The 27,314-nt window shown below is 43.9% G+C and overlaps 1 protein-coding gene across 1 annotated transcript in view; it reads left to right on the top strand.

Annotated features, from left to right (window-relative positions):
* LOC126187578 (discoidin domain-containing receptor tyrosine kinase B-like) overlaps positions 1-27,314 on the top strand; it is a 435,420-nt gene that overhangs the window by 152,756 nt on the left and 255,350 nt on the right. Inside the window, exon 2 of the mRNA XM_049928745.1 lies at positions 8,706-8,872. Coding sequence (XP_049784702.1) covers positions 8,764-8,872 — 109 coding nt within the window. The 5' untranslated portion in view covers positions 8,706-8,763. The remainder of the gene's footprint in view (positions 1-8,705; positions 8,873-27,314) is intronic.

Here is a 27,314-nt window from a genome sequence, read left to right as displayed (position 1 = left end):
CACATTGTATGAGGCCTTGCGTTGTCTGTGGGGAAGGGAAAGTTCGTTTGTATTTTTGTGGTGACGAACGCGGTGAAGCCGTTTCATTAATTTCTTGAGGATGGCACGGTACACTTCAGTGTTGATACAGGGTGTTTCAAAAATGACCGGTATATTTGAAACGGCAATAAAAACTAAACGAGCAGCGATAGAAATACACCGTTTGTTGCAATATGCTTGGGACAACAGTACATTTTCAGGCGGACAAACTTTCGAAATTACAGTAGTTACAATTTTCAACAACAGATGGCGCTGCAAGTGATGTGAACGATATAGAAGACAACGCAGTCTGTGGGTGCGCCATTCTGTACGTCGTCTTTCTGCTCTAAGCGTGTGCTGTTCACAACGTGCAAGTGTGCTGTAGACAACATGGTTTATTCCTTAGAACAGAGGATTATTCTGGTGTTGGAATTCCACCGCCTAGAACACAGTGTTGTTGCAACAAGACGAAGTTTTCAACGGAGGTTTAATGTAACCAAAGGACCGAAAAGCGATACAATAAAGGATCTGTTTGAAAAATTTCAACGGACTGGGAACGTGACGGATGAACGTGCTGGAAAGGTAGGGCGACCGCATATGGCAACCACAGAGGGCAACGCGCAGCTAGTGCAGCAGGTGACCCGACAGCGGCCTCGGGTTTCCGTTCGCCGTGTTGCAGCTGCGGTCCAAATGACGCCAACATCCACGTATCGTCTCATGCGCCAGAGTTTACACCTCTATCCGTACAAAATTCAAACGCGGCAACCCCTCAGCGCCGCTACCATTGCTGCACGAGAGACATTCGCTAACGATATAGTGCACAGGATTGATGACGGCGATATGCATGTGGGCAGCATTTGGTTTACTGACGAAGCTTATTTTTACGTGGACGGCTTCGTCAATAAACAGAACTGGCGCATATGGGGAACCGAAAAGCCCCATGTTGCAGTCCCATCGTCCCTGCATCCTCAAAAAGTACTGGTCTGGGCCGCCATTTCTTCCAAAGGAATCATTGGCCCATTTTTCAGATCCGAAACGATTACTGCATCACGCTATCTGGACATTCTTCGTGAATTTGTGGCGGTACAAACTGCCTTAGACGACACTGCGAACACCTCGTGGTTTATGCAAGATGGTGCCCGGCCGACGTCTTTAATTTTATGAAAGAATACTTCGATGATCGTGTGATTGCTTTGGGCTATCGGAAACATACAAGAGGCGGCGTGGATTGGCCTCCCTATTCGCCAGACATGAACCCCTGTGACTTCTTTCTGTGGGGACACTTGAAAGACCAGGTGTACCGCCAGAATCCAGAAACAATTGAACAGCTGAAGCAGTACATCTCATCTGCATGTGAAGCCATTCCGCCAGACACGTTGTCAAAGGTTTCGGGTAATTTCCTTCAGAGACTACGCCATATTATTGCTACACATGGTGGATATGTGGAAAATATCGTACTATAGAGTTTCCCAGACCGCAGCGCCATTTGTTGTTGAAAATGGTAACTACTGTAATTTCGAAAATTTGTCTGCCTGAATATGTACTGTTGTCCCAAGCATATTGCAACAAACGGTGTATTTCTATCGCTGCTCGTTTAGTTTTTATTGCCGTTTCAAATATACAGGTCATTATTGAAACACCCTGTAGTTGCACCATGAGGGAGGAAATCAAACAAAAGAACCCCTACAGAGCTCAAGAAGACCGTCGCCGTGGCTTCACCGGCTGACGTTTTGGCTTTGAAGTTTTTCTTCGGAGGAGAGATGGTCTAAATCCATTCCATTGACAGCCGTTTTGTTTCCGGTTCGAAGTGGTGAATCCTTGTTTCATCGCATGCGACGACATTCGCCAAAACCTTGTCACGGTTAGCCTCGTAAGGCGCAAGCAATTGCTCGCAGATCGTCGTTCGTTGCTATTAATGGCTTTTGTTCGACGGCGAGGAACCCAAAGTGCTCACACCTTTGAACACACCAACTGGTGGAGAGTGTATCGGCACTGCTAACAGAGACGTCAAGTTAAGCACCAAGGCGTTTTACTGTGATCCATCAGTTACACCGAATGAAAAGTGTCCAACATAGCAAAAGGCCCAAATGTGTGCAGCCGCCCGCCACGCGGAAGATCGGAGAAATCTTCGGAATCTTGTTGCGATGATGATAGATGCCTCGCCCAAAGACTCATAGTGCTTTTTCTTCTTCTTCTTCTTATTCTTCGCGGATTGATCACTTAGGACCACGCGTAATCAACGTATGTTGGCCTTCCAGTTTGCCCAGCATTCCTTCATAAGCAACGAAGGGGCTAGTTGTCGTTTCGTAGACCACGTATGTCGGTTGGTTTTTCTCTCTTCTTCCTGAAAACCCCGTGTGTTTGTGATTTTTCTAATTTCATTTCTGTCATGTAGATTTGGAGACCCGAATTCTCTCAGGTCTTTTTCCGTCTGTTTGTACCAGTTCGGTCTTGTAGTTTTGTTCTTTAAAAATGTATGGATTTTCTGCGTTCACCTGTTTGACTCCATTCCTTCTAAATGCCCCATGAATTGGATTCTTCTCATGCACATTGTGTCCGTTATTTTGGAGATATTTTTATATATTTCTGCATCTTTAGTTCTTGGTGCTAGGATTCTCCTCATTATTTTGCGTTCTTTCACTTCTAATTCCCCTTTTGGTGTTCTGTGTTGAAGATTTAGTGTCTCAGATGCGCAGAGAGCTTCGGGTTTAATTACTGTTGTGTAGTGTCGTATTTTGCAGTTCCACTAGAGACTCTTTTTGTTGTAAACGTTTTTTGTTAAGAGTAACGTCATTTCCATTTTCTGGACTTTTGATGTGACAGATTTCTTTTCATTACAATTTTCTGCAATCAAATGCTTCAAATGGCTCTGAGCACTATGGGACTTAACGTCTTAGGTCATCAGTCCCCTAGAACTTAGAACTACTCAAACTTAACTAACCTGAGAACATCACACACATCCATGCCCGACGAAGGATTCGAACCTGCGACCGTAACGGTCGCGCGGTTCCAGGCTGTAGCGCCTAGAACCCCTCGGCCACCACGGCTGGCTTGATGAGGGACACTCCTGCGGTAACCTTCTGCGGACTTGGGTAGATAAATAAAATTCTGAAATAAAACAATAAGCGGATTTTGAATACGGGGTGCAGTGTCACCCTGGCGCGCTAAAAGACATCTAAAGTACATCAAAAACGTTGACATTGCTGTCTCAGAAACGTTCGAGTATCCTCGGATAAGCCGAGACACGCTTAATTCGACCGGTCTTCCACTGGCCGAAATTTCGGGGAAATCGGGTTATGGCACTTGCCTCTTCTCCCTGTGAGTTAACGATACTTCATTACTAAGGCCAGTATTACTCTATCAAATTTCTTTGTCAAATATCTTCGTCAAAAATCTTTGTCAAGGATATTTGATGGTGTCATAGGGAACTTTGTAAAATGTCGTTCAATATTTGAATAAATCTAGGGCCTCGCTGTAGATTTGATCAAGAAGTCGCTTGTCTTCTGTTCACTGTAATGTGACATGTTACCACATGGAGCGCTAGCATCGCTGCAGCGTTCTGTCGTCTGTAGTGTTTTTTCATGTCCATTATAATTATCCGGACTGTTATGCCGTGGTCGGTTGATGAATTCTGTGTCGATTCCCAACGTTTCGTCTCCGACTGCGGGAGACATCTTCAAGGGGGTCCGTAGCTCAATGGAAGGTCCAACACACCCACTGGCTCGCTACTGACAGTCAGTCAGTAGCGAGCCAGTGGGTGTGTTGGACCTTCCATTGAGCTACGGACCCCCTTGAAGATGTCTCCCGCAGTCGGAGACGAAACGTTGGGAATCGACACAGAATTCATCAACCGACCACGGCATAACATCTCGGATAATTATAATGGACATGATATTTACGGCCGTGAAAGTCTACATTTTAGTATGTAGTGTTTTTATAAACATTGCCGGAAAATACAATTGGAGTGTTGCCGAAAACTACAAAATTAATAGAGATGTATGAAGCTGATGAGGAGCTTTACAACGTGAGGCACTCTGAATACAAAAATAGATTAAGAAGATTGGAGACTTGACCTGACCTAACCTAACCTAACCTAACCCAACCCTCTCTTGTAGCAAGGAATCGGAGTGTTACAGTGAGCCTGTCTTCTGCAGATGTAGCAGTTCTTGCTATTGTGATATGAGGATACGCTTCACTGAGCACATGCTGAAATGTATGCTCATCCATTGTTAAGTAATTGATGTACGACTTGACGTCCTCCACTATAAGCTCACGTAACACGTTTTGTTGAATGCTTTTATCGTGTCGTCGTAAAACCCACGGCTTCACCCAGGTATGTTTCCTTCCCCCCCCCCCCCCCCCCCCCCAGCGCTTCTCTCCCACAGGTGCATACAGTGCAATTGTGATACATGCAACTGCTGCGGTTTAATAACAAGTTGTTGTTGTCAACCAACTTGAACTTTGACGAAAAATATGATGACGGAATATTTGATCACGTCTTTGATCAAATCTTTGACAAAGAAATTTGATAGTATAATACCGGCCTAACTGAGAGAATCATCATTGGATAAAAACGTAAAAAGTACTGTGTTCACGTGACTGAAGCTTCCCCGCTAGACTAAAAGCATGGATGGTAATGAGCTCCTCCCCAAGGAGTCCTGGGAGAGGAGGGAGGGGAGGGAACTGGAGGGCGCGTGACTCCGCGCCTCCCCTCTGTGTCGCGTGCTGTGTCAGCGAGCGGCCGACTCGTGTTTCGCTGATGTAGCCCGCCGTGCAGTAGGGCCAGCCACTGTGGGGGCACATGCGGGGTTTCACTGCGTCTGTCGCGACGATCACCGCCAGCTCCTGCAGATAGGATGCGTTCCTGGTCGCTCCGTATTGTGTGCGCGTGCTCTGTGAAAGGAGATTCCACTCCTCGTCTGGCCTTATTAGTGAGTAGCGGTTTCCCTCTCTGCCTCCTTATCTGCCTCTCTTTCCCTCTCTGCCTCCTTATCTGCCTCTCTTTCCTTCCTCTTGAACTGAGCCCTTATTTTAGCTCTCGGTCTGGACATTCATTAGTCTAGCAGCAGTGTTGCGTTACCTGGTGTCACATTCCTGACATAAAGCATCCGTACTCTGTTCCTTATGTGAGCATATTTTATCTTTATGGTTTTGATTTTACCGTAAATTCACTTTTCTGGAGACTAAAAATCTACGCTGTAGGAATCAGCATGGGTTTCGAAAAAGACGATCGTGTGAAACCCAGCTCGCGCTATTCGTTCACGAGACTCAAAGAGCCTTAGACACGGGTTCCCAGGTAGATGCTGTGTTTCTTGACTTCCGCAAGGCGTTTGATACGGTTCCCCATAGTCGTTTAATGAACAAAGTAAGAGCATAAGGACTATCAGACCAATTGTGTGATTGGATTGAAGAGTTCCTAGATAACAGAACGCAGAATGTATGGAGAGAAGCCTTTCGAAGTAAGAGTGATTTCAGGTGTGCCGCAGGGGAGTGTCGTAGGACCGTTGCTATTCACTATATATATATATATATATATATATATATATATATATATATATATATATATATAAGACCTTGTGGATAACATAACATCGGAAGTTCATCGAGGCTTTTTTGCAGATGATGCTGTAGTATATGGATAGGTTGTAATAATGGAAGATTGTACTGAAATGCAAGAGGATCCGCAACGAATTGACGCATGCTGCAGGGAATGGCAATTGAATCTCATTGTAGACAAGTGTAATGTGCTACGAATACACAGAAAGAAAGATCCTTTATCATTTAGCTACAATATAGCAGGTCAGATACTCGAAGCACTTAATTCCATAAATTATCAGGGAGTAGGCATTAGAAGTGATTTAAAATGGAATGACCATATAAAATTAATCGTCGGTAAGGCAGATGCCAGACTGAGATCCATTGGAAGAATCCTAAGGAAATGCAGTCTGAAAACAAACGAAAGTAAGTTACAGTACACTTGTTCGCCCACTGCTTGAATACTGCTCACCGGTGTGGGATCCGTACCAGATAGGGTTGATAGAAGAGATAGAGAGGATCCAACGGAGAGCAGCGCGCTTCGTTACAGGATCATTTAGTGATCGCGAAATCATTACGGATATGATACGCTCAGTAGGTCGGTACGGGCTTTTGTTGAAGTTTCGAGAACATACCTTCACCGAGGAGTCAAGCAGCATATTGCTCCCTCCTACGTATATCTGGCGAAGAGACCATGAGGATAAAATCAGAGAGATTAGAGCCGTACAGAAGCATACCGACAATCTTTCTTTCCACGAACAATACGAGACTGGAATAGAAGGGAGAACCGATAGAGGTACTCCAGGTACCCTCCGACACACACGGTTAGATGTAAACAAACAGATTAATAAATCGATTGTACACTTAAAATTAATCTTTGACCAACCTGAAATCATTTTGCATTTCGACCCTCTACACGTCACTAAAAATAATTTGAAACATTTTCCAAAGAAACAGAATAAATGAATCTTACGACGATTGTCGGCGACGAATAGTCTAGAAGTGAGAAGGATACGTCAGATAGCCGTGTCAGCTTTATACTTACAGGCAATAGACTATTAACCAAGATTACGGAATTGAACATCATCCTTTACCCTCGACATTCAATAAGGTGTGAAATCTTCATGTGTAGCAATTTGAACCTCTGTTATTCGGATCAAAGATACCTACTATATAGGGTGTCCCGGGAGAAATTCGAGGCAAAACGTATAACATGAGCTCTAAAATGCATACGTTAAAAGCTATGAGCATTTCTTCAGTGAAAGAGATATAGTATGTTTACAGTAACGAAAATGAGCTAGTTCTAGTTGCTTCTAAGGTTTTCTTTTTAGAGCCCATGTTTAGTGGACCTTTTTGCTTCGAATGATCGTTCCTATCATATGTCCAAACACTGACTATTCCACCTTGGACACCCTGTATTAACTTTCTTACTATACAGTGTAATTCAGCTACCGTTACCGGTCGGTGTAACGCAACCTGGAATGCCTTCAAAACCACAAATGAGATTTTAGTATTTTATTGCTCAATACGCCGATACTATTAGTCCAACAAAAGAAATGATCAGGACATTTTTTAGGTAATTTAATGTAGTTAAATTTTGTACTGGCATGTCTTTTCGCTGGAGGCCACAGTTTTCGAGTTATATACAGCCTGTAGCGAAACTTTATCCTGGTACAAGATTTAAGTACATCAAATTTCCTACTAAAAAGGTCCTGTTTATTTCTTCTGTAGGACTAATGGTTTGGACGTAGCGAGCGGGAGAATTTGTAAATTTTGCACATGGTAAAATTCAAATGGCTCTGAGCACTATGGGACTTGACATCTGGGGTCAACAGTCCCCTAGAACTTAGAACTACTTAAACCTAACTAACCTAAGGACATCACACACATCCATGCCCGAGGCAGAATTCGAACCTGCGACCGTAGCAGTCGCGCGGTTCCGGACTGCGCGCCTAGAACCGCTAGACCACCGCGGCCGGCTGCACATGGTATATGAAGGCGTTGTGAGTTGCAGGAAATCGAGCCGTCGGGGCAGCTGCATTATCCTGTGTCTCTCAACCTAATTCACCCAAATGGTAACATTAAAATACGATTGTCTCATTTCATTATCTGTTTTGGCGCCCTAGTAACTCATCATTAGATGATCCGTTTGAAAATAAATGGGGTAGAAATAAAAGGCCATTACATAAATTACAAAGTGAAACTAGTTTTATACTGTACTTCACACAAATAGTTGGCAGCGGTCATGATGTTTAGGCTCGTCACTGTTGTTCCTTTGGACGTACAGCTGGTATGTGACATTTCCTCTCGTTATGGTTTTCAGTACCTGTATAACTGGTGATTGTCGAAGTACAGAGGATATAAAATGTAGACTGGCAATGGCAAGGAAAGCGTTTCTGAAGAAGAAAAATTTGTTAACAACGAGTATAGATTTAAGTGTCTGGAAGTCGTTTCTGAAAGTATTTGTATGGAGTGTAGCCATGTGTGGAAGTGAAACATGGGCGATAAATAGTTTGGACTAGAAGAGAATAGAAGCTTTCGAAATGTGGTGTTACAGAAGAACGCTGAAGATTAGATTGGTAGACCACATAACTAATGAGGAGGTATTGAATAGAATTGGGGAGAAGAGGAGTTTGTGGCACAATTTGACAAGGAGAAGGGACTGGTTGGTAGGACATGTTCTGAGGCATCAAGGGATCACAAATTTAGTATTGGAAGGCTGCGTGGAGGGTAAAAATCGCAGTGGGAGACCAAGAAATGAATACACTAAGCAGATTCAGAAGTACGTAGGTTGCAGTAAGTACTGGGAGGTGAAGAAGCTTGCACAGGATAGGGTAGCGTGGAGAGCTGCATCAAACCAGTCTCAGGACTGAAGACCACAACAACAACAACCAGGGATTCATGTGAACAGAGATGAAACCCAAGGTGAACCAAGTCCGGGCTGTATCGTGGACGATCAAACGCTTCCCATCGAAAACGCTGCAGTGGTGTGCTATTGCTCCTGCAGCGTGTAGCCGAGAATTGTCATGAAGATGGAAGTGTATGACAGGTATGTTATGTGGGGTTGCATGAAACCAGGCGTTGGAGTGCGCTGGTGGACGCTGTGTAGCTAGCCAGCTGTTGAGAGTGTTGTCTCGCTCGGCGTGTTGCAGATGAGGCAGTGTCGGCGGCCGAGTGGAGGCGGCGGCCCCGGCTAGCGGCGGCGGCACCATGCGGCCGCGAGCTCCGCCCCCGCCGCCCCCAGCGTCAGCCAGAGGCCTAGCCATGCTCCTGCTGCTGCTGCTCGCCTCTCCGCCACCCGCCCGCGCCGTCGACGTCTGTGAGTATCCAACAATCGCACTTTGCTACTGCCCAAGTCGCACAAAATATCCGTATTGCTGTGTGCAGAGCACAAATACCAATAAACCCTGTAAAGTTGAAAGCTTGGATAATGTTGATTATTGCAGTTTTGTCATATGATGACATGATGGAGACCGTGGCTGTTGTTTGAAGACAAATGTTGATGGTGTTAGGACAGCAACCAGCCACAAATTTACTTTCAGTTCCTTTATTCAAACGGTACCGTTACCGGTTGCGATTCGTTGTGATTCATCCTCAGACGGTTTACACGCTTTCTTTATGACATGTAGTGTGTTTTTTACAGATTAATTATCCTAAAATATAAATAATACATAATTATATACACACTACACACAGATGGTTGCGTTACAGATTTTCGTTGCACGTGATTTACGTGAAACGTCGGTTTGGAGTGTTCGTTTCCATAACATTCGTGCAATAGATGTAAATGCATTTCCACTGCATTCTTATTGTTGCACACGTAAATTGTTCTCACTGAGCACTTTAGATTTGTCACTGAGAAGATTTCTATCATGCACCACATGTTTTGATACATACAAAGACCTTACAAACATATGAGTATCACAGATGCTATGATATATCGTAACATTTGACGATGATGTCCTATGTTTGGAAAGGATCATATATTCATTTACGCAACTGTAATGCTTTTTACACTAGTACAGACATATTGCATTTTTGAGTTGATACTGCATAGGTAAAATGGTATATTATTTAATTACATTTAGGATCATGAGAATGATAGTAACATATAAATTTGCTACTTGATCTGCAGATAGGTGTACTAATACTATTTGCTTTGGAGGCTGGAAAGTAATTTTTGAAAATTTTTCAGGAAAGGGGTATTAGCTAACTCTGTTTCTTCGTTAAGGATATAGTCTGGGGTGCTGTTTGTGTGTGTGTGTGTGTGTGTGTATTTATTATTCTTCTAATATATTCACAGTGATTCGTTTTTCTGCTAGATGCAAATTTTTAAGTTGTCCTCAATGTTTGCCACTGAATGGTTTTCTTCAACAATATGGGCTGCAAAGCTGATTTGTTCAAGTTACCAAGTCTTAAAGTATCAATATGTTCTTTGTATCTAATTTCAAAACTTCTGCCTGTCTGTCCAATGTAGAATTTTTGGCATGTATCACATTTGAGTTTGTATATTCCTGATTTACGGTAGGGACTTTTGGAGGTATTTACACCATGGATTACTTTTTGTTGTAATTTATTATTTCTGGAAAAGCTGATTGTGATATTTTTCTTCTTTTTAAATAAGTTTGCTATTTGGTATGAAAATGGGCCTATGTATGGGAGAGTAGTAGGTTTGGTTTCAGTGGCATACTGATTTGGCTTGAAGTGACTGCTGTGAAATGGATCTGTGGTTTTTGTCTGCATTTTGTTGTGGAGTATTTCTATTATTGTGGGTTTATATCCATTATTATGAGCAACTGTTTTAATTATGTCCTCTAATTTCTTTGTGATATGACATGTGCACATATTACATTTAATAAAGCATAAACCAGGTAAACCAACGTTTAACATTACTAGAATTAGACGAAGTTTTGATACTGTTAATTGCAAAACACTCACTGAGATTCTGAACATGCACCGACCAACACCATTAACGTGTCAGTTATTCGAAATTCCCAGTGCGACGCAGAATTTCGAAATTGGGCTCAAAGGTGCCTACAAATTTCCCCTGTAACGGTGCAAAAACGTGGTGCCTTGCAGCTTCAGCATCGAACTAGCAATACTTCAAATGGTTCTAAGCACTATGCGACTTAACTTTTGAGGTCATCAGTCCCATAGACTTAGAACTAGTTAAACCTAACTAACCTAAGGACATCACACACATCCATGTCCGAGGCAGGATTCGAACCTACGACCGTAGCGGTCGCTCGGCTCCAGACTGTAGCGCCTAGAACCGCACGGCCACTCCGGCCGGCCAATACTTCAAACAGTGAGGTCTCGACACATGAGAAAAACAGGCTAGAGTTCATAAGCTCGTTTGAGGTGTAAGGTTGGTTAATGATCTCACATTTGCACCAAACTTCACCGCACCGCATTTCTGTGAACATCATCGTGGGCGTGTCACGTGACGGGAAGATCGTCAGAGCTCGTCTTACCTACACTTCACCCCGTCTCTTGACGCCTCCTCGGTGGCGATCAGAACCGCGGCGCCCAGCGTTGAAATCATGCAGTTTTCTTGTGGGAGGCCGAGGAAAACACTTCAGACAAACCGCCGCTCGGAATCGACACGGAAAGCAGCGCGCTTCGTTACAGGATCATTTAGTAATCGCGAAAGCGTTACGGAGATGATAGATAAACTCCAGTGGAAGACTCTGCAGGAGAGACGCTCAGTAGCTCGGTACGGGCTTTTGTTAAAGTTTCGAGAACATACCTTCACCGAAGAGTCAAGCAGTATATTGCTCCCTCCTACGTATATCTCGCGAAGAGACCATGAGGATAAAATCAGAGAGATTAGAGCCCACACAGAGGCATACTGACAATCCTTCTTTCCACGAACAATACGAGACTGGAATAGAAGGGAGAACCGATAGAGGTACTGAAGGGACCCTCCGCCACACACCGTCAGGTGGCTTGCGGAGTATGGATGTAGATGTAGATGTAGAGGTGTCGAGGACGTGGCGTGATGGGTTTCCCGCCCTTCCCTTGACGCGTCTATTCTCACGCATATCGCGGTCAAAGATGACAGTTCGCATTGCGATGACTAAAACCACCACCTTCTTGACAGCCTTTAACGCTGCTGGCACCCCCTGGCACACCCTTCGCTAAGAACATCGTGGCCTGAAAAGTAACTGAACATGATCGCACCCCTGTGGAGTGTAGCACAAATGCAATTATTGCTCTGGTGTACTGGGTGGAAACACTGGAGACATTTAAAAACAGTTTGACGAAATCTTGTACTTTTTCAGCGCTTTCGCGCCCTTTGTGGCGTTATCGAGAGGGGGAGTGGGCGACATTGACACATGGGTGAGTAAAACGGTAAAGGGGCACTCTAAGGCCTCCCACTTCAGTAACATCCTCGGTGGCACCCTCACATCGCTGTTGGCAACCTTAAAAATGTCCCTATACACAGCCAGTCATTCACTGGTTGCTAGCTGTAAGAAAATCCTGAACGAACTCAAACAAAGGTCGTAAGATATTTGTTTCGCTAAGCAACAAAGTGTAACCACATCAAAATGTCAAGGAACGCGACCTCAACCCAGGCGCCGATGTCTACAGCGCTATGGCTCTCATGGACGTACAGGGCGAGGTGAGTTTCTCACGATCTCTCTTTGCAGAATTCATGTTGATTTTTTGTAGAGAAGATTTGCTTGCTCCAAAAATGTCATAATACGTGAGTATAAGACATGTCCGGAAATTCTGTAATAGACTGATTAGAGCGATATTGGCCTATTATTATGTATATTTATCCTACGACCATACTAGGAACCGGGAATGACTCGAACTTTATTCCAGTTACTAGGTTCCCTTCAGTGCTCCAGCGACCTATGATAAACTACTGCTAGAAAAGGAGTATTATCTGTGTAGAACCTCATCGATATCTCATATTATACTGTTTTCTTTTGACTATTGGCAGTCTTAGTCAGGTATCTCAATGTCTGCCATTTCGGCAGTTATGCCATGATTGAAAGGAGGAATCCCATTGCGATCATGCGCGGTGAAATCATTAGTAGTGACGCGAAAAATCAAGTCTTTATGTTAAACAGACGATCAAATTGAGGAAGTTCTCGTTTTGAAATTTCTTAATGGGTCTGTCTTTTGTAACATCTAATATGCTACAAAAAGATTGTTGAAACCTCTTCCCCAAGTAAGTCTGTAATGTGCTTCTATCTTTAAGATGTGTGGTTTTATTGCGTGGAACACTGCTTTCTCAGTCGCTAAAGTTGTAGTGTTCATAAAAGTTTGATTCCTTTTATTCCTCGTCTTTTTCTACCCTGTATGTACACAATCAGGGTAGGAGCAAAGTTTTAAGAAAGATACACGCGATCATTCATAAAACCGATAGCGGCGCAGTCGTACAGTGGGAACAGTTGAGAGAACTAAGCCCCTTAAGGCACCTGAAAAGAAGGAAAATGGGCTCTTGAAGACTTCGAGCAACCCGTTTAACTGACGAAGATCGTCGAAAATCATCATCTGCCTCAAAAGATACAGACCTGAAACTGGATTATGTCCCATTGTTATCCATTCTTTTTCGGGACCGTTCCAAGGGAGCTAAAACATCACAAAAACCTTCTATAACTCTTACTTCCAGCCTCGTCGTCAATCTTGTAGTGTCTTGGAATCCTGCTTATTCGGTTCTCTAGACAACCGATCAAATAACTCGCATTAATGAGTTTTATTACAATAAGAAAATTACATTACTTAACTTTGGCAATTGCACGGATGTGTCGCAAGCAAAGGGCGACATATGAAATAGTCTTAGCAGTGACTGCTCATCTCTAATTGACAAATGTCTTTCTTGAACTGCTAACGAAGTTGCTATCGTTGACGCTGCTATCCAAGTCGCTTTTCTTGAAGCTGCTATCTAAGTCGGTCGCGGCGCTTAAGTCATCTTCACATAGGGGCCGCTGCTGTCACGTTGTCGTCCTGGAGGGACGTCCGGTCAGCGTACAATTGACAAACTTCTTCTCACAGCCGTCTCTCCCATGCCATTCCCGACTGGCGTGTCCACGCTTGAGTTTATGCCGTAACAATAACAGTGAGAGGTTTTGTACTGGAAACTTATTCCACGGTCTTAAGATGAACTTAGATTCGAAAATGTATGTGGTACATACACGATTTATTTAATGAAGATGTAGTGAACGCGTGGTTTTACTGATTGTTAAATGCCATTGTGGCCGCCGAATTCGATTTGGTTTAAAGCAGAGGAATGCAGGAGTAGCACCTATGAAAAATATCCCTGAAATGAAGAAACAAACGGCCACCGTCGATTTCAGGAAACTTCAGTATTCGCGGGGAATGATCTGGCAACAACATTAAAATCTATGAAGATAGTAACTGTTCTCGAAAGAACAGATACCATTGATGACTGTTTCTCTGCCTCGTGATGACTGGATGTTGTGTGATGTCCTTAGTTAGGTTTAAGTAGTTCTAAGTTCTAGGGGACTGATGACCATAGATGTTTGGTCCCATAGTGCTCAGAGCCATTTGAACCATTTGAGCCATTGATGACTGTGCAGCTTCTCTATAATAAATGATAATTAATTGAAAACCTTAGCTGCTGACAGGCGGTGTTGATATACCTCGATGGGGACAGTTGTAAATGTGTGCCCCGACCGGGACTCGAACACGGGATCCCCTGCTTACATGGCCGTCGTTGTATCCTTCTCAGCCACCGACGACACAGTCGAGTCGGGGCACACATTTTCAACTGCCCCCCTCGAGGTATATCAACAACACCTGTCGGCAGCGTTTCAATTATCAACATTAGAATCATTGAGCAGTATGTCGGCAACTCGCAGCTGAAACTCCATAATCGCTTATTATGCTATAAAAGAATCGCAGAACTTGAGACTATCATAGCGTTTTTGGTAGACAAAAATCGAGAATATCCCGGAGGAATGGAAACCTGATTTTTGGATCGTAAGTGGAGCCTGATTTAATTACTAATTTTGGCCACTGTGATACAGTTTCATTGCTACAGCCGCAATAATGCCTACTAAAATGCAACGCGATAGCTTTTGAACATTAAATTATGTGGTATCCTGAAATTACGTCGTGCGGTTCGTATCCACAAATGATTATTATACCTTAGTTTTAATTTGGCTGAAGAGCGCATAGATACTCGCGATCACCTAGACGCCTGAAACTTAATTGCGCCTCAGTATAAATTTTATTCTCTATTACCAGTTTCAATAATCAGGTCTTATGGCAGGTGAACGGAGGTCGGTTACCGTTGTCTAAATGGAGGCGAGGAACCAATGAGGGAATTAGTCCCGTGGTCTGGTACACTGGCCTCTCTGTGTATATCATTTAGCTTTTTTTCACTCTGTGAGTTCTGGCACTTACCTCAGACATCCAGTAGCAAATTTCAGCTCCTCTAACGAGCTCACGTTAGTGCAATATCTTTTCAGCCGGATGATCATGAAATGCAATCAATAACTCAATGTAATGGCCGTCATCTACGAATGCAACAGAATGGTAATGAAAAGTTGAACAATCTTTCACTTAAAAATTATTGCAAGGTTGATGCGTTTGCAAAGAAATATCTTGTGGGACCAATAACGAGATGTAGCACCATTTTTGCTACATATCGATCGATCGTTGTCGTAAATGAAGTAATACACACTGCCGAAATAAATTAGTACGTTCTTTTAGAAGTTTCTAATTTACTCAAGATTTATTGTAGCAACAGTAAATATGGTGTACATGAAATGATTACGTTTACAGACGAACAGCACCGGTATTTACCCATGCTGAAACACTAATAAATTCCTGGAAATTGAAATAAGAACACCGTGAATTCATTGTCCCAGGAAGGGGAAACTTTATTGACACATTTCCTGGGGTCAGATACATCACATGATCACACTGACAGAACCACAGGCACATAGACACAGGCAACAGAGCATGCACAATGTCGGCACTAGTACAGTGTATATCCACCTTTCGCAGCAATGCAGGCTGCTCTTCTCCCATGGAGACGATCGTAGAGATGATGGATGTAGTCCCGTGGAACGGCTTGCCATGCCATTTCCACCTGGCGCCTCAGTTGGACCAGCGTTCGTGCTGGACGTGCAGACCGCGTGAGACGACGCTTCATCCAGTCCCAAACATGCTCAATGGGGGACAGATCCGGAGATCTTGCTGGCCAGGGTAGTTGACTTACACCTTCTAGAGCACGTTGGGTGGCACGGGATACATGCGGACGTGCATTGTCCTGTTGGAACAGCAAGTTCCCTTGCCGGTCTAGGAATGGTAGAACGATGGGTTCGATGACGGTTTGGATGTACCGTGCACTATTCAGTGTCCCCTCGACGATCACCAGTGGTGTACGGCCAGTGTAGGAGATCGCTCCCCACACCATGATGCCGGGTGTTGGCCCTGTGTGCCTCGGTCGTATGCAGTCCTGATTGTGGCGCCCACCTGCACGGCGCCAAACACGCATACGACCATCATTGCCACCAAGGCAGAAGCGACTCTCATCGCTGAAGACGACACGTCTCCATTCGTCCCTCCATTCACGCCTGTCGCGACACCACTGGAGGCGGGCTGCACGATGTTGGAGCGTGAGCGGAAGACGGCCTAACGGTGTGCGGGACCGTAGCCCAGCTTCATGGAGACGGTTGCGAATGGTCCTCGCCGATACCCCAGGAGCAACAGTGTCCCTAATTTGCTGGGAAGTGGCGGTGCGGTCCCCTACGGCACTGCGTAGGATCCTACGGTCTTGGCGTGCATCCGTGCGTCGCTGCGGTCCGGTCCCAGGTCGACGGGCACGTGCACCTTCCGCCGACCACTGGCGACAACATCGATGTACTGTGGAGACCTCACGCCCCACGTGTTGAGCAATTCGGCGGTACGTCCACCCGGCCTCCCGCATGCCCACTATACGCCCTCGCTCAAAGTCCGTCAACTGCACATACGGTTCACGTCCACGCTGTCGCGGCATGCTACCAGTGTTAAAGACTGCGATGGAGCTCCGTATGCCACGGCAAACTGGCTGACACTGACGGCGGCGGTGCACAAATGCTGCGCAGCTAGCGCCATTCGACGGCCAACACCGCGGTTCCTGGTGTGTCCGCTGTGCCGTGCGTGTGATCATTGCTTGTACAGCCCTCTCGCAGTGTCCGGAGCAAGTATGGTGGGTCTGACACACCGGTGTCAATGTGTTCTTTTTTCCATTTCCAGGAGTGTATTAGTGTGCTGTGTAGCCTCCACGGGCGGCAATGCAGGCGCTGACACTAGCATCCAGTCGGTCGTACAGGTGGTGGTGATTACTGTTTTGGGGTACGCTATGCCTCCCAAATCTAAATGTTCAAATAGGCTGATGAGTCGCACGAGTAACGTCTAGTTCCCCATAGTACAAGACCGGAATTGATTCACGGTCAGTGTGTGGACTAGCATTACCCTGATTCAAAAACACATACCCTTCCTGTTGCAGGAACCGAATCCAGAAACATGAAAGGTGAACGAGGTTTGTAGTTTATCTCACCCCAGACCACCCTACGAGACAGCGCCCAAGGTCTACGTCGTGCACACAAAACAGAGTCACTTGCGTGCAGACAGAATCTGCTTTCTTAGTCGAATACACACGCAAGAGCTGACAAGTGCGAGAATTATCGCACAATCAGCTTAACAGCTCATGCATCGAAGCTGCTTACAAGAATAATATACAGAAGAATGGAAAAGAAAATCGAGAATGCGCTAGGTGACGATCAGTTTGGCTTTAGGAAAAGTAAAGGGACGAGAGAGGCAATTCTGACGTTATGGCTAATAATGGAAGCAAGGCTAAAGAAAAATCAAGACACTTTCGTAGGATTTGTCGACCTGGAAAAAGCGTTCGACAATATGAAATGGTGCAAGCTGTTCGAGATTACGAAAAAAGTAGGGGTAAGCTATAGGGAGAGACGGGTCATATACAATATGTACAACAACCAAGAGGGAATAATAAGAGTGGACGATCAAGAACGAAGTGCTCGTATTAAGAAGGGTGTAAGACAAGGCTGTAGCCTTTCGCCCCCTATTCTTCAATCTGTACATCGAGGAAGCAATGATGGAAATAATAGAAAGGTTCAGGAGTGGAATTAAAATACAAGGTGAAAGGATATCAATGATACGATTCGCTGATGACATTGCTATCCTGAGTGAAAGTGAAGAAGAATTAAATGATCTGCTGAACGGAATGAACAGTCTAATGAGCACACAGTATGGTTTGAGAATAAATCGGAGAAAGACGAAGGTAATGAGAAGTAGTAGAAATGAGAACAGCGAGAAACTTAACATCGGGATTGATGGTCACGAAGTCAATGAAGTTAAGGAATTCTGCTACCTAGGCAGTAAAATAACCAATGACGGACGGAGCAAGGAGGACATCAAAAGCAGACTCGCTATGGCAAAAAAGGCATTTCTGGCCAAGAGAAGTCTACTAATATCAAATACCGGCCTTAATTTGAGGAAGAAATTTCTGAGGATGTACGTCTGGAGTACAGCATTGTATGGTAGTGAAACATGGACTGTGGGAAAACCGGAACAGAAGATAATCGAAGCATTTGAGATGTGGTGCTATAGACGAATGTTGAAAATTAGGTGGACTGATAAGGTAAGGAATGAGGAGGTTCTAGGCAGAATCGGAGAGGAAGGGAATATATGGAAAACACTGATAAGGAGAAGGGACAGGATGATAGGACATCTGCTAAGACATGAGGGAATGACTTCCATGGTACTAGAAGGAGCTGTAGAGGGCAAAAACTGTAAAGGAAGACAGAGATTGGAATACGTCAAGCAAATAATTGAGGACATAGGTTGCAAGTGCTCTGAGATGAAGAGGTTAGCACAGGACAGGAATTCGTGGCGGGCCGCATCAAACCAGTCAGTAGACTGATGAAAAAAAAACACGCTAGTCCATCTTCCAGGTGATCTCTGACGTCGTCGGTCAAACTTTGCACGTCGCTGCTGTGGCGTAAGTGGAAGACAGGATAGAGGTGTGCGTGACCTGTGTCCCACCGTCAATTACAGTTCGCGGTGTCACATCTGGGCTCACAAGCCCTATTATCTGTGCTGTGGCAGCTGTACCATCTGCCACTGCCGCCCTTCCAATATAACGATCTTGCCGGGCGTCTGTACTGCATGGACATCCAGAACCTTCTCTGCGGGTGTGGGGATGTTCACGTGACCACTGATACCAGTACCGTTGCACAACTGTCGCAGCACGTCGAACGTGGGTGGCAGTTCTCCGAAAGGACCATCCGGCCGCTCTTAAGGCCGCAGTCCGGCCCCCATCAGACTCGGTCACTTGGTTACAGGAAGCACGAGTGCGTCTCCGTGGCATGGTTGCCTGTTTGCTTCACACGTCTACACGAGACTATACCTTCTGGCTATGGGCATTCCCTGTTAAAGGGTGGACACAGATGATGCTCTGGTAGCTGTGCAACTACACCACCTGTCAGTGGACAACGTTGAAAACGTTCTGACTACATTTACTACCCTCAGGTGGAATATCTCGTCATCAGATTGAGAGGCACCCACATGCCTTGCTCATACTGTGGCATCAAGCAGTCAGGCCTGCAAGATGAGTGGTCTGCCCAGCGAGTGGATTCATTCTTATTTATCGAGTAACATGAACTCTCGTACTCACAATTAAGTTACAAATTATGCTCCTGTATGAATAATACGCAACGGAAACGCACATCTGACTATCAGTGATTTACAGAACTCAGACTGTTCACTACGCACTGGCAATACCACATTTTCTTTATGTCTTTTATTTAACGGCTTTTATCAACACGTGGCCACCGCACTGAATATGAATGGCGCACACATTATAAATTCGGGACATCATGACAACATACAATTCGAAGTAAAAGTCCACCAATCTTTTTCTTTTCACTATCTTATTTATTCCGATAAATTCTATAACCTAAACACACAAATTCTATAACCTACAACAATAACACGTGAAAAATTCCGCCCAGTGGGCATGGCTTTACATTGGTGAATCTCTATATTATGGTCTCGTAATTATTTAATGCTACAGTGCACATTCTGGATAGGATGGTGGATCTTTTATTATTTCTCATACTTCAACTCTCACAGTCATCATCACGAAACTATCCTCCAGACCGAGCGGTACAGAAGGAACAAGCATAACCCACAAATCTTTTGAAACTACCTTGCTACTCTCCCATGCAAACCACACATACCCAAATTACAAGACATACACCACACTACGACATGGAATACAAACACTAAATACTCACAACACTATCACTTTCAGCTTTCCCACTTCAATTAGTATTTATCCCAGTTTCACACGACACTGCCTCACTTTGTAATTCTACTTTCCTACTATGAACTCTGGAGATATTTGCACGTCTTCCTGTGCAATGCAAGCCAAGTGGCGTTGCTGGATAGACGGCCGACTCACCTTGCTTCTCTCTCAGAGTTTGAATCTAGCGGCACACGGAATCATATCACGCAAAGTAATATTAAGTACGTATTCATCACACACGCGAGTCCTCAACTGATACCACGGACGAGTACTTCTCTTTATCTTTTGTCTCATACACAGTTTGAGACTCACACAGTACTCACCACGTGGAAGTACTCGTCTCTAATTTCAAGTCCTGCACACGCCATTTCTTAAATATTTCAACTTATGGTACACACGCTATTTCTTAAATATTTCAACTTATTGTACACACTCTAGTAATTCAGCTTAACTTAAGTACTTCAACTTATTGCTACACGTGGTTTCATTGTGACCGTTGGTCACTTCCGAAGATTACTACAATCCCATTAATATTACCTGCCTGACATTTAATTCTCCCCACAAAAGTTCCTGAAATAGAGAAATTATTATTTCAAACTACTCTTAAATATTCCACATGCATACCATGTCTCCACTCTTTCGTCATTACGGAGCACAACTAAAACAGGTCTTAACAGCACAAGATCCAGCGGCAGAGTGCCGAAATATGGCCATTCTCCAGGTCCTTTCGAACCTATCTCGAGGTGGGGGAAGACCATGCTACCGTATTGGTCAGCCACATTTCAGGCGCTCAAAGCTCAGGTAAATTTCATCTCTTTGGTCCCACCAAAGGTGGCCAAAGGATCGACTCAAAGATGATCATATATTCACATTTACTATCTGTGGTTAGCAGACGACCCTACATTCATTCATTTCAAAAGATCTCACCAAACTGGATATAGGGATTTATTTTGTGGGAGTGCACATGTGATCAATTAAATAAATAAATTGTCATTCTTTCCCACACTGGTATCCGGCTTCGCTGTATTAATTGAAATTGAGTTATTTTAGAAAAAAAAAAGTGTTGTTCTGACAAAAATAATGAAGTATGTTGTACCTATTTTCAATGTCGGGCGGTATTGTACCCTTTCAAGATCAATACTGACGTCGTCTTTCCAGGTGTATTCACTTTTGTTCTGGCACTGTATTATGTGCCTCCTCCCTACTTGCCGGCCGCGGTGGCCGTGCGGTTCTACGCGCTCCAGTACGGAGCCGCGCTGCTGCTACGGTCGCAGGTTCGAATCCTGCCTCGGGCATGGGTGTGTGTGATGTCCTTAGGTTAGTTAGGTTTAAGTAGTTCTAAGTTCTAGGGGACTGATGACCACAGCAGTTGACTCCCATAGTGCTCAGAACCATTTTTTTCCTCCCTAATTCCAGGATGAACGTTTCGTTGTACTGCAGACTTTACGCTGTTTTCGGAATTCCTTTCAGATAAACACTCTATTCCTATTCGGTAACTGATCCGCATGCTTGGCATTGCCGCTCATCGTTGTTACCAAATGACATATCTGATCACACCTTTCAGGTTACTCAAAGTACAGGGCTATTACAAATGATTGAAGCGATTTCATAAATTCACTGTAGCTCCATTCATTGACATATGGTCACGACACACTACAGATACGTAGAAAAACTCATAAAGTTTTGTTCGGCTGAAGCCGCACTTCAGGTTTCTGCCGCCAGAGTGCTCGAGAGCGCAGTGAGACAAAATGGCGATAGGAGCCGAGAAAGCGTATGTCGTGCTTGAAATGCACTCACATCAGTCAGTCATAACAGTGCAACGACACTTCAGGACGAAGTTCAACAAAGATCCACCAACTGCTAACTCCATTCGGCGATGGTATGCGCAGTTTAAAGCTTCTGGATGCCTCTGTAAGGGGAAATCAACGGGTCGGCCTGCAGTGAGCGAAGAAACGGTTGAACGCGTGCGGGCATGTTTCACGCATAGTGATGTGAAAGATTCAGTGTTTAAACCTCCTCTACCAAGAAACGTGCCAGAACTGCGAGCTCGCATCAACAATGCTTTCGACCTCATTGATGGGGACATGCTGCGCCGAGTATGGGAGGAACTTGATTATCGGCTTGATGTCTGCCGAATCACTAAAGGGGCACATATCGAACGTTTGTGAACGCCTAAAAAAACTTTTTGAGTTTTTGTATGTGTGTGCAAAGCATTGTGAAAATATCTCAAATAATAAAGTTATTGTAGAGCTGTGAAATCGCTTCAATCATTTGTAATAACCCTGTATGTATCTGCCAGATACTTGTTTTCTGTTCTAAAAATTCCGAAGAAATACTCCGACCTGTCTTGATGGACTAGCTCGTCTTAGAGGATAGATAATAAAAAAATTTATTGACATATTGCAACTGCGCCTCACTCCGACACTTGTAACCCTCCGCTTTTCTTCCACAACAGCTAATTCGTCTAGATGACTTAGGCAGTCTTCTAGGGAGTTTCAAATTTAGAAGATAGACTGTGGTAGATCTGAGATATTCATGTTCAATGATAGCCCAGTAGGGAAAAGGATTGCTTGCGTAATATTCTTAGAGGTACTGTGTCGAGTTATCTGAGGTAAATCAACTGAAAATTGTTACGGTATGACAGTGAGGAATGTTGCATACGATACATGTTTAAAAAAAACGTGAAGGAGTTGATCCGGTCACAGACACACATGTCGCCATTAAAAAGATCTCTCAGAACCATCAACAGGAAGGAAAAAGGCTACAGTGTGTCCTCAGCTCGTGACAAATAGACGTACTGCTATAAGTCTTTCGTTTAATGTAATACCTTATCAAATGATTGTAACCTGCGTTTTAGTCAATGGTGTTAAGTGTGACAGTAGTTTCTGTGGTGTCACCGCCAGACACCACACTTGCTAGGTGGTAGCTTTTAAATCGGCCGCGGTCCGCTAGTATACGACGGACCCGCGTGTCGCCACTGTCAGTAATGGCAGACCGAGCGCCGCCACACGGCAGGTCTAGAGAGACGTACTAGCACTCACCCCAGTTGTACAGCCGACTTAGCCAGAGATGGATCACTGACAACTACGCTCTCATTTGCCGAGACGATAGTTAGCATAGCCTTCAGCTACGTCATTTGCTACGACCTAGCAAGGCGCCATAGCATTTGATATTGAGATTATAACATGTACCGTCAAGAGCGATGTACACCAATTGTGGATTAAAGTTAAGTATTATATCAACTACGTACTATATTTGCTACTATTAATTCCCTTAACTGTTCCAGACCTCACGCCAGTAAGTGTGTAATTAAACGCGTGCATTTCGGCCTCCTCTAGCAACACAGTGTTGGCTCTTCTGCCAACACTTCAGTTTCAGATATGTTTCTCCTTTGATAATGAAACAGTAATAGCAATCACGTACAAATATATTCATTCCACAGACTGACTTAAGAGGAGTACTTCCTATACCTACAGTATTAAATTTGCCATATTGATAACTCATTATCTCAGAACGATTGAGAGATAGGGATCTGAAATTTTTAGGAAATATAGTTTTACTCCTTTTCTGATTACTGAACTCGGATCAGAGCATACAGAGAAATAATTAGCTAGTTATGAGTTTTCAAATATTATGTTCAATTTTTTTCGAAAAAAGTCCCCTGTTCCTTCTCTACGTAAAAAACCGTTACAAGTAGAGACGTTTTGGTGGTTAAGCAGGTGCAGTATATTAAGAGGTAAAATTAAAATAAGACATATGTATCTGCAATAGTTCCTGAGATAATGGGTTAAATATTTATTAAAAATTAATTTGCGGGAAATCAAGTTTAAACATTTTATTTGATATTAACTCACATATGGAACCATGCCGCCTCCTAGAAACAGCCAGGCCCATAATCAGTGTTATCTGGATCGTGTGCTTGATCAACGTGCAAACCTAGAAGCTTCCTTATTTTCCTGCCTCTTGCTTCTTTAGTCTGCTGCACGCTGCGCTTTCATGATCCCGAGTTGATCCATTCGCTGGTACGCTTGAAGTGTGTTTGCTCTTGGAGTTTCTCTAGTACCCTAATTTTTCCCTTATTGCCATCATTAAACGTTGTCACAGTATCAAAAACACCCAAGCATAGAGTTTTCGTGTCTACAAAGACATTTTTTGGTATGCGGTTCCAAATGACATTATTGAAAGATTCATTCGGGTTTTGCGTTCGACCATGGAGACATTTGTAAAGATCGGGATGAGCTAACTGTATATATATTAGCTTAATTACCTCCATCATTGCAGATGGTATGCTATTTTTGTGCCTAAATTGTTCCTCTGTACCCGCTGCCTGAGCTTTACGGTACTAGCACCATGAATCAGCACCAGGTGGGCAAAGACCATCTATAGATGTATCATCAGTGGATGATTTGTGGAAGAATGTAGCCCACACTTCTCTTTTCATTCTTTATAGGTCATGTGTTTTGTTCCTTATTGCCATTCCATAATATCGCTGTAGTTCATCAATGTTTTTGTCTGTAAGTCCCCCTTTTCCATTTAGAATCTTTCCATCCAATAACTTTTACTTTTTTCTGCTTCAGTTTTCGAAGGCGTGTTCCCATCCGTTTTTGAACGTGGCCCACACATTAAATCTTAAAAATATGCGTTTAACCATAGGGTTGGCTTTCCACGACTGGTCTGAAGGCCTTCGAATCACCATCCCCCAATCACTCAGTGTAGCACACACCTGTTTCCTGCTGTGAGCGTCTGAACATAGAAGCAACTGCAACAGCCTCAGTACCCCTACTACTTCCCTCATAATTCTTGGCACAATTTGTTTTATGACTTTCACTTGTTTCATTTTCAAGTGAATCAGCTAGCACTTCGATGTCTAAAATTTTACCTGTGTCTACACTAGTGACAGTCGCAACTGGATATTTAGATGAGTGTCCTTTCTTCTGCCATGTACCATCAACTGCCACAGGTAAATCTGTCGTGTTATTTAAATCTACTGCTTCTTCAGAAGCGGCTTTTATAGAAGCAACAGCAACAAATTTAACACATTTATCCAATTAATTCTGGGTACTTACTTGATCTGGTTGGTGGGTTTGACAAGTTCAAGGTCGCACATAATACTTGAGATGCAGTCAATCCTTTACCTATGCACCGCATTCCATACAAGATTGCTGTCAAACAAGACATCCTTGCACTTTTGATAAGTCCAAAATGACGTAGAGAGCCTGCAAACTTTGCACTGAACAACAAGTTTGTTAGCTAGTCCAGTCCTTGCAGGTGTGTCCTGAAAGATGCTAATTTGCCCACCACAAACTTAACATGATACAGCATCTTGAAAAATTGCCCTAACACACTCAAATCTAATAAAACATAACCTAAACTATGTGTATGATCCCCTTTGTCAATAGATCCTCATTATTTCCAAGTTCCCTCCTCGAAGCACTAGTAGACGTGTCTTTTTCGTGTGTCTGTGAAACATTTATTTCAGGATCAGCACCGGATTCAGATGCAGTCGTATGCTGATGTCCATGTTTGTTGTTGTTGTGGTCTTCAGTCCTGAGACTGGTTTGATGCAGCTCTCCATGCTACTCTATCCTGTGCAAGCTTCTTCATCTCCCAGTATCTACTGCAACCAACATCCTTCTGAATCTGCTTAGTGTATTCATCTCTTGGTCTCCCTCTACGATTTTTACCCTCCACACTGCCCTCCAATGCTAAATTTGTGATCCCTTGATGCCTCAAAACATGTCCTACCAACCGATCCCTTCTTCTAGTCAAGTTGTGCCACAAACTTCTCTTCTCCCCAATCCTATTCAATACCTCCTCATTAGTTACGTGATCTACCCACCTTATCTTCAGCATTCTTCTGTAGCACCACATTTCGAAAGCTTCTATTCTCTTCTTGTCCAAACTAGTTATCGTCCATGTTTCACTTCCATACATGGCTACACTCCATACAAATACTTTCAGAAACGAATTCCTGACACTTAAATCTATACTCGATGTTAACAAATTCCTCTTCTTGAGAAACGCTTTCCTTGCCATTGCCAGTCTACATTTTATATCCTCTCTACTTCGACCATCATCGGTTATTTTACTCCCTAAATAGCAAAACTCCTTTACTACTTTAAGTGTCTCATTTCCTAATCTAATTCCCTCAGCATCACCTGACTTAATCTGACTACATTCCATTATCCTCGTTTTGCTTTTGTTGATGTTCATCTTATATCCTCCTTTCAAGACACTGTCCATTCCGTTCAACTGCTCTTCCAAGTCCTTTGCTGTCTCTGACAGAATTACAACGTCATCGGCGAACCTCAAAGTTTTTACTTCTTCTCCATGAATTTTAATACCCACTCCGAATTTTTCTTTTGTTTCCTTTACTGCTTGCTCAAAATACAGATTGAATAACATCGGGGAGAGGCTACAACCCTGTCTTACTCCTTTCCCAACCACTGCTTCCCTTTCATGCCCCTCGACTCGTATAACTGCCATCTGGTTTCTGTACAAATTGTAAATAGCCTTTCGCTCCCTGTATTTTACCCCTGCCACCTTCAGAATTTGAAAGAGAGTATTCCAGTTAACATTGTCAAAAGCTTTCTCTAAGTCTACAAATGCTAGAAACGTAGGTTTGCCTTTCTATTAATCTTTCTTCTTCTGATGTGCATGTAAACGTCGATTCTTAAAAGAGCGCCGACCGGGTGGCCGCGCGGTTCTAGGCTCTACCGTCTGGAACCGCGCGACCACTACGGTCGCAGGTTCGAATCCTGCCTCGGGCATGGATGTGTGTGATGCCCTTAGGTTAGTTAGCTTTAGGTAGTTCTAAGTTCTCGGGGACTGATGACCTAAGAAGTTAAGTCCCATAGTGCTCAGCAAATCCACAAGCTGCCTGTGCAATACTGTCATTTCTGTTTACACAATGCATCCAACCTCTTAACATGAATTCAAGGAATAAATAGCTGAAAACCACAGCCTTGTACATTGAATAGTGCCAGAGATAGCAAGTAAATGCAGATAGACCGTATTTTTTTTACACTTGCATTATTAACTTTGAGTCTGCCCCGATACCTGAGTGGTCATCGCGGCGGCTTGTCGCACTAAGGTTCAAATGTTTCAAATGGCTCTGAGCACTATGGGACTTAACTTCTCAGGTCATCAGTCCCCTAGAACTTAGAACTACTTAAACATAACAAACCTAAGGACGTCACACACATCCATGCCCGAGGCAGGATTCGCACCTGCGACCGTAGCAGTCGCGCGGTTCCGGGCTGAAGCGCCTAGAACCGTTCGGCCACAGCAAACGGCTGTCACGCTAAGCGACCCGGGTTCGAATCCCGGCTGGGTCGGAGATTTCCGCCGCTCAGCGACTGGGTGTTGTGTTGTCCTCATTATCATTTCTTTATCACCAGTGGAAGGCAACGGGAAACCACCGCTCGAATCACTTCCCAAGATGCTCATACGGTGGACT

This window comes from Schistocerca cancellata, chromosome 5 (genome assembly GCF_023864275.1).
Source record: "Schistocerca cancellata isolate TAMUIC-IGC-003103 chromosome 5, iqSchCanc2.1, whole genome shotgun sequence".
Lineage (NCBI taxonomy): Eukaryota > Metazoa > Arthropoda > Insecta > Orthoptera > Acrididae > Schistocerca > Schistocerca cancellata.
This window is presented reverse-complemented; position numbering and strand designations above follow the sequence as displayed.